General features: G+C 42.2%; 1 protein-coding gene across 3 annotated transcripts in view; it reads right to left on the bottom strand.

Annotated features, from left to right (window-relative positions):
* LOC109323187 (collagen alpha-1(XXVIII) chain-like) overlaps nt 1–8,368 on the bottom strand; it is a 54,741-nt gene extending 46,373 nt beyond the window's left edge. For all 3 annotated transcript variants that reach the window (XM_019554641.1, XM_019554639.1, XM_019554638.1), the window contains exons 1-7: nt 8,206–8,368; nt 4,995–5,563; nt 4,212–4,232; nt 3,632–3,691; nt 1,668–1,721; nt 1,164–1,208; nt 565–591 (exon numbers count right to left, since the gene is read on the bottom strand). In XM_019554641.1, the coding sequence (XP_019410186.1) occupies nt 565–591; nt 1,164–1,208; nt 1,668–1,721; nt 3,632–3,691; nt 4,212–4,232; nt 4,995–5,563; nt 8,206–8,362 (933 nt within the window). In that variant the 5' untranslated portion in view covers nt 8,363–8,368. The remainder of the gene's footprint in view (nt 1–564; nt 592–1,163; nt 1,209–1,667; nt 1,722–3,631; nt 3,692–4,211; nt 4,233–4,994; nt 5,564–8,205) is intronic.
* Between the last annotated feature and the right edge of the window lie 362 nt (nt 8,369–8,730).

An 8,730-nucleotide genomic window follows, 5' to 3' on the forward strand; every position in this document is an offset into this window, starting at 1 on the left:
GGCTTTCTGACTTGCCCCATGGAGGTGCCCACCTCACCACTTCCCCCCTTAGTGCCTGCCCCCCATGCTTATTCTCCCTACCCCCTGCCCCCATGCTGCCTGTCCTCCCTATCACTTGCCCACTCCAGCCACTTGCCCCCCATGTTGGCTGCCCCACTCTGCCTGTTCTCCCTCTCCAATCTCCAACCTGTGATGCTGCTTGCCCACACCACCACCCAATCACCAACCCATGGAACTGGCTCTGGACCTGGACTCAACACAGCTGCTGCTAGCTCTATGGTTGCTGATGATTCCAGGCAGCAGCAGCTGCAGTGGCAACTTCAGCCATAGCCCAGCCTGGAGCTGGAAATGGAGCTGGAGCTGCTCTGAGCCGGGATTCAAAAATCCCTGTCTTGGATTTGAGTAACTATGGTAATTGTATTTGTATTTGTTTTTTGTTGGTTCAGTACCTAGTACATTGAGGTCCTTGTCTATATAGAAGGCTCCCAAGCATAGCAGTAAAGAATTGATAATAATAAATGATAATGCCAACATACCACTAAAAGTTCTTACTAAAAATTATACCTTTTCTCCTTTGTATCCAGATTTCCCCTGGGAAAAGAAACAATTAAAATGATTATAAGAAAACATTAACCTGATTTAGGTAAATTAATTTTGACACTGTGGATGAAAGGCATAATTCCATAGTCTCTCTGGAAAAATATAATGGACCATTGAACATGCAGATGCAATAATGGATCACATTCAGATCATGTGCATCATCTCTATTACTACTAAGGCAAGGATCTCATACCTCACCTTATCAAGTGCAGCAAGTGCTTAAATGGGAAAGTAAAAGTAGGAAATTACTTAATATATTTTGATTGCCCTACTAACACAACATACACTATATTGTAAGCTGAATATGATGAATATAAGACAAAGCCATGTAAGAAAAGACTCTGCTGTCACAAATGGTATGTAACTTCCATTATTGGTAGGTAGGAGTTAAACATGTTGGGTAATGACTCCCCATTTACTTTTTTGAGCTGCTATATTTTGTGTGTTAAAGAATTACTTTCTGGGAAATTGGAATGGAAGAGATTTACTTAGCTATTATAATGCATATTGCAAAGTTGGGATCATTTCCTTGAAATAAATCAGCAGTTTGGAACATTCCTTACCTCTATTCCGTCTCTTCCTGGAATTCCGTTAAGGCCTGGCTCCCCCTATGAAGAATTCAGCATCAACATCAGGCATACCAGGTGTATTAAATAGGAGTCAGGTTGTTAGTGTTTAGTATGTACCTTATTTACTTAAATCCAAGACAAGAGGCTTCCCCCCGCCATTTAACATGGAGAAAATATGGTAAGCAAAGCTTCTTACCTTGGATTTGAGTAAATATGGTATACACATTTAGTATAGGGGAAAGCCTCCCATCTTGGAACTGAGTACAAGGCAGTGAGGAAGCAGGCAGTTGCTGCAGCTTTACCTCCAGTCTTGACACAGTGTAGAAGCCAGAGCCACAGCAGCTGCCTGCCCACATGCCCACTGTCTCTGCTCCCACCACCTCTCCCCCCAGCAGCCTCTGACCCCACCTGTTCTCCTGAACCCCAGCCTAGTGAAAGCTTTTTTCTATCCATGCAGAAATACTGGGTGCTTTTATTAATTTTTAAAAGCCATGTTACCTTTGATCCCTTCTGGCCAGGTGCCCCATCATCACCTGGACGACCCTTTTTACCCTACAAACAGAAGAATAGAGTTATATGCAAGATGACAGTTTTAAAAGGATTTTATTTGACAACATATGCAGTATTTTATGAGTTATCTTTTGGCCATTTGTTTTTGACTATTAATCAAATTAGTGTAATTATCAGACTTGAAATGGCATGTCTCAGCTGGTTGTTTCTAATATTGCATCTTGCAGGATCTGTTGTCATTCTTTTCTCAGAGGACGCATCCCCATGAGCATGCACATGTGGTTTGCAGCACCTCATAGCTATTTGAGATGCACGCAGTGCATGTGCACCATGCACCACGCTGCTAATTTGCAGGGTAGAAGGTTTTTTTGACACCAGGAGATCCCAACCTAAAAAAAACTGCCACTAAAAACAGTGGTGCCCTGCACACAGCAGCAGTATGCCCCACCAGAAACCAGAGCCTTGCCAGCCAGAGCCATGCTCTGGCTGCTGGCCAAGCTCTGAGTAGCCAGTTTGGCACCACTGCTGCCCAGGGAGGCCCCCAGGATGAAGGTTCCTTCTAAGCTGCGCGCATGCGCAGCCGCGCACAAGAAAAAATCATGCCATGCAGTAACTTATTAATGCCGTGCACCTGCTCCAACCCAGCCACAGGCTGCTGCAGGAGTGGGGAGGGACGGACATACTGAGATATGCGTGCAGTTCCAGCCAGAATCGCAGCTTTAGGCAGGTATGTTTCACTGGGCTTGGGGGTGGTGGGGGGCAAGATCCCCACAGTGCAGAAGGGAGTCTGGTACGGACAGGGCACTGCCCCACTCCCTCCTGCACTGTGGGGATTGTCCCAGAACCCAGCTCGGCCTTTCACTGTGAATAGGGCCCCGGCCAGGTTGGGGCAACCAGAGCCTGGAGGTTCATCCAGGGATGTGGGTAGCGGGCTGCGGCTCCTGCTGCTGCATGTGCCACAGGGGAGGGGGAGCACATTCCCACCCCAGTTCCCCCTGGACAAGCCACTGGGATCTGATTGGAGTCAGAGCCCAGTGGCACCTCCAGATGCACGGCACAGGCAGTCAAGTGAGGGCACATGGCCCAGCCCCCAAGCTTTGCATGGGGCAAGGGCAGGTGGGATCCACGCTTTGTCTGCTCCCTGCCTCTGCGCCTCACTGCAGCCTTTGAAAGTGATGCCATGTGCCTCACTGTCTGGCCCACACACACGGCACTGCATACCTTCCAAAGGCTTCAGTGAAGCATGGAGGTGGGGAGCAGGCAGCGTGTATGAACTGAAGCAGTGCATTCATGGACCAAGTTGGGGCGCTCATGGATCGCTACACCTTAGAGGGAACATTTCCCAGGACCCCAGGTAAGGCTGTTGGACCAGCACAGGTGTTGGCCCCAGCCTCCCCTACCCCACCCAGGTCTTTTTGTCATGCTCAAAAGTGCGAGGAATGCTCAGATACAAACAGCAGCAGCACATATTTGTGCTATCTGTCCTGTGGGAAATGCATGCTCCTATACATGCATGCTTGTAGGGACATGCGCAGAGAGACTAGAGTTCTGAGTTGAAGCTGGTGTGACACATCTGGTCTGGCTGTCAAGATTTTATAAGTAGAATAGCTCTTCTCTTCTACACCATGTAGCATCACCTTCTTGCTTCTTGCTATTTAACAATGCTTATTTTACATATATGCCATAATTAAAGCAGGTTCAAGTTAGATCATAACTCGCATTGCTGTTTCCTTTTAGAGAGAATGCCAGAGAAGTTGCTTATGTATTCCAGAAGTTCTTTCAATGTATTTCTCATCGACTTGACACTTCAATACAGTGTAGGTGCAAAGGACTTTTTACTGTAGCTATATTTCTTTGCAATTAGATTCAGGTAATTCATTAAAAATGAATATAACAACCCTAATATCACTTTACATGAATCATTAATAAAACAAGAAATGACAGCTACTTACAGCAGGTCCAGGAAGGCCTCTTTCCCCTTTCTCACAGTTACATATAGGAGCCTGGGGACACTTTGAATGAAAATATTCATAGCAAATCAGTACACTTTAATGAATTAACCAGAAATTACCAACTTAAAAAAATTTGATATTATTCATCTACAATTGTTTAATTAATTCTATAAAATAAAAATGCATGTAATGTGTAATACTGGAACTGAATTCTGTTATTCTATCACTCCTGTGTCCAATATACACCCAAACTAGAAATCCACACTACACCATCACATGTTGTTCCCTATGGGGTCAATCATGACTTTGCAACAAACCTCTCATAAGGGGAAGTATGGACTCTGTGTTCTGTTCTAATTTATAAACTATCTGCTGTATAGGTAGCCAATATAGGTGAGAAACGGGACATTTTACATCCCTGTAGGCCCTTACTACACTGCATAATGTCACAGTCTGGCCTTTACTAGATTTATATACTGACCTACCTCAATGTATGAACAGGATATATATATAATGTAATGGATTTTTATTTGAATTTGTCTTTTGGACTGTTTACCAACTGTGCAGAATTAATACTTACCCCTTCCTCTGCCTGATTTTTCTGTAAAAATGGATATTAAAAACAATATTAGAAATTATAGCTCAGAGAGAACAAATGTGTTTTCCTTAGCTTACAAAAGCTAGGATGCTTTCTCCATCTTTAATTACAATTCATCAGTATTTTTCCTTTTTCAGCAACTAATTAATTCAACATCAAGCTACTAACATATTTCCATATTAATATATTTTAGCTTCTGCTTTAATTATTTGACCTCATCCACAGTTATACCCACCACTGGTCATCCCAGTCAGACAAATGCTGCCAGAATCTCTGCTCTGACTCCAATAAGACAGTAAGCATAAAGCCATAAGTAAAGATAAAATAGACAGCAAAACTTCCATGAACCCTTACATTAAATTTTAAAACACAACAGAATAGATTTGGGCACATAGAACTTGATCAAAAGCCCACTAATTCAGAATAGAAATTCCCTTGACTTGACTGCTCTTTTGATGAGGTGCCTGGAGAAGATTATGATTTCCTGATAGTGTTTTGGGAGAAATATCTGTAATGAGTCATTAATGGCTACTGACAAGGCATTATCTTAGGTCAGTGGAAAGTTATTCAGCATGCTTATTTCCAGGAGGAGAAATTCTGTATTTTGATGCAATGACTTCTTTGGCAAGTTAAATGTGTTAGAATTAAAAATTAAAATGTTGCTTTATGTATAAAATAGAGATTATTTTAAAATAACCAAAAATTATAAACAGTGAGGGGAGGGTAAGTTTTAGAAATTCTTATAAAACCTGTGTCCATACATACCATTTCTTTGAGAATTTTCTCCACAGTTCCTTTCTCCTGGAGGTTGAAAACAAACCTTGATGCCGGGACACTGGCCAGGAGCCGAAGTTTGGCAGCATTGGCCACCTCCTCAGCCACTCTGGTCATTCCCACAGTGAAGAATACTATTCCTTGATGTTTAGCATCAGCGGTAGCTGCAAAAATATCTGGGTTTCTTGGATGATCTACACCATCTGTTAAGAGCACAGCTACTTTTACACTGCGGGGAGTCCCTTCAGTCATGTACAATTGGGTAAGATTGGTTATGGCATACGTTGTGTAGGTTCCGTGACCAATGTAGGTGATGGGAGCAATGTGAGATTTGAATGATTCAGGATCCTTCCAATCTTGGAAAGTTTGTTCCATGAGAACGGTGCTGCTGTACTGAAGTAAGGCCGCCCTCCAGCTGAGGGTACGTCCAGAGTTAAGTTGAAGTCCTTTCATTCTGTCCACTGTTTCCAAGACAAATTTTTTCTGTTGTTCATGGTTATAGTCTTTAGCACTTTCTGAACTATCCAATAAGAAAACCATTTCCAGGAGGCAGTCTTCATCTACAAATAGTTAGATAAGTGTGTTTAATTACTTCACATTTAACTACAATTATATTTAACTACAAATCCTTTTTTTTCTGGAAGATTCAGAATACTTGCATAATACTTGCAGAATACTTGTGGTCCCTATTTTCAAGAAGGGGAGGAAGGAGGATCTGAGTAATTATAGGCCAATCAGTCTCACCTCCATCCTTGGAAAGGTCTTTGAAAAGATTATGAAGTATCATCTTTATGGGAGTCCAGTGGGAAAAATAATGCAGCAGGGAAACCAGTATGGATTTGTAGCAGGTAGATCTTGCCTGACCTGGACAGGTTAGAGAAGTGGGCAGTACACAGTAGGATGCAGTACAAGAACAACCAGAGCAGAGTGCTGCACCTAGGGTGCAAAAATATGCTGCACATCTACTGGCTGGGAAGTGACCCTCTCGGCAGCACAGAAGTGGAAAGGGATCTCAGCGTCATAGTGGACTCCAAGATGCACGTGAGTCGTCAGTGAGATGAAATCATCAGCAAAGCTAACCAAACTTTATCATGAATCAGCAGATACATGTCAAATAGATCCAAGGAGGTGATACTTTCCCTCTATGTGGCATTGGTCAGACCACAGTTGAAGTAGTGCATCCAGTTTTGGGTGCCGTACTTCAAGAAGGATGTTGATAAACTCGAGAGGGTCCAGAGGAGGGCCACTCGTATGGTTAGGGGCTTATAGGACAAGCCCTATGAGGAGAGACTGAGGGACCTGGACCTCTTCAGCTTCCACAAGAGAAGGCTGAGAGGTGATCTTGTGGCCTCCTACTTATTCATTAGGGGGATGCAGCAAGGGTTCAGAGATGCTCTGTTCACCAGGGTGCCTCTTGAGGTAACAAGGAACAATGGTCACAAACTGACAGAGAGTGACAGGCTAGATATCAGGAAAAACTTCTTCACAGTAATGATGGCTAAAATTTGGAATGGGCTTCCAAGGAAGGTGGTGCTCTCTCCTACCTTGGGGGTCTTTAAGAGTAGGCTGGATAAGCATCATCTAACCCCAGTACCCTTTCCTGCCTAGACAGGGGGTTGGACTCAATGACCTGTTGAGGTTCCTTCTGACCCTAGTATCTATGAATCTATGAAGAACCTTCTGAAGGTTGTAAAGAGTCTGTCAGAAAATGAACTGTCTAAGTCTGGGCAGAGTTTTAGAGTGTGTGAGATAAGGAACATCTGGCATGAGAGGAGATCCTTTGGTGAACAAGAAACTGTCTGAAAGTGAGGCCTTCCCCTGAGATGAAGAATTTCCAGCTATTTATACCATTGTTAACTTAGTATCTCACCAGGCGGAGGACCCCAAAGATAGAAGAATACCTAGATGAAGATGAACCTTTATAGGGTACTGCACTGAGAAGACTAATTTCTCTTTCTGGTTCTGTCACTGACCTCCAGTGCAATTTTAAATGCATCACTCTCCCTGTGTCTTTGTTTCTCCTTCTATCCTTGACTTCTCTTTAGTAGATGAGCTCTCCAAAGCAAAGCCTGTATTTCAGTGTGTGTGTGTGTGTGTGTGTGTGTGTGTGTGTGTGTGTGTGTACACAAAGTCTAGCATAACATGGCCCCTGTCTCTGTTGTGGGCTGTAGATGCTATCATAATACAAATGATGAATACCTTATTGCTAATCATAGTCCTTCCTCATTGACTAGGTGGATCATTGATCATTTAATTTTCCTATTTCCATTTAATTAAATGGCACAATATCAGTGTGTAAAATCTTAAGCACTTTCATAATTGTTTGTAGGAGCAGTGCCTAACATGTAAGCTGGTGAATACTAAAACCCTAAGGAAATTCCTTTTGAATAAATGTGTATATGGTACTACTCTTTTCCTGATAACACTGGGGAAGGTGGCCAAACATACTGGCCATATCTACACGAAAAGCTGACTATGCAATAGCCTGTAACTACTATGCAGTAGTGCTGTGTGGCAGTTAGCATGATGCGACACTACTGCGCAGCAGTCTCAAGCTACTGCACAGTCAGCATCATGAAAAATCGATTTGGTGATGCTGTGCAGCTTAGTTACTGCATAGTCATTTAGTACTTGCTTATACATCTACGCAAGATGCTGACTGCTGAGTCATTACTCTGTAGTCATTTAGCACTTGTTTATACAAGTACTAAATGACTATGCAGTCAGCATCTTGTGTAGCAAGTATTAAATGACTACACGGTAACCAGAGTTACTGCGCAGTAGTATCACCAAATTTTTCATGACACTGACTATACACCAGCCTGGAACTACCGGGCAGTAGTGTCGCATCATGCTTTCTGCCATGCGACACTTGTTTATACAAATACTAAATGACTGTGCGGTAATGACTGCACAGTCAGCGTCTTGTGTAGACACATCCACTGAGGAGGTAATAGAAGAATGGTTCCACTTAGGCCCAGAATCTCGAAACCACATGTATGCACATGGGCATGCGCACACGTGTGTGCACGCACACACACATGCACAGGAATGTGCTATACATTTACGGTTAAAAATTACAGCAAATTAAAATGTAAATGGATCAAGTTCCACAGGTTATAACTTACCATGCAAGCTAGCCATATGGGCTAGAATCTGAATAAATATTAACAAAAAGCTGTGCTAAAATGTAAATATTTACCTTGGTCACTTGGACTGGGATATTTTTCTACTGCATTTGACAGAAAATGTTTAGGTTTTGATCTTCTTAATCCATTTCTTTTTTCTTCATTGAGGTTTTGTGCCAAAAACATGTGGTATTCTAATATCCATAAAAGCCAACAAAATCTGGTGAACATGTTTTTTTCCCCTAAATAACACAAAAACAGTAAAGATACATGTAACAAAGTCATATAATGACAATGAAACATGGGTTTGCTTTGTTCCCTTAGTAGCAACATTGATGTGTATAAATAGCATTCAGGTTAATATATGCTCCAAACAGAATATTCAAGTAGTTCATCTGCTCTTTGACATTCATCAATAGACATTTAATTTAACCATGCTAAAAGAGAATTACTCACTTAAAATCCACTGAAGTGAGGAATGCAGAATAGATCTTTAAAACAGTAACTTAAAAAATAAATCAACATAGGCATTTCACTACAGTTTTAGTAAGATTTAGATTAGTTGTCTAAATTTAACTTAAAGTTATTAATGCATGGGG

This window comes from Crocodylus porosus, unplaced genomic scaffold, assembly GCF_001723895.1.
Source record: "Crocodylus porosus isolate Cpor-Errol unplaced genomic scaffold, CroPor_comp1, whole genome shotgun sequence".
In the NCBI taxonomy this organism is placed as follows: Eukaryota; Metazoa; Chordata; order Crocodylia; family Crocodylidae; genus Crocodylus; species Crocodylus porosus.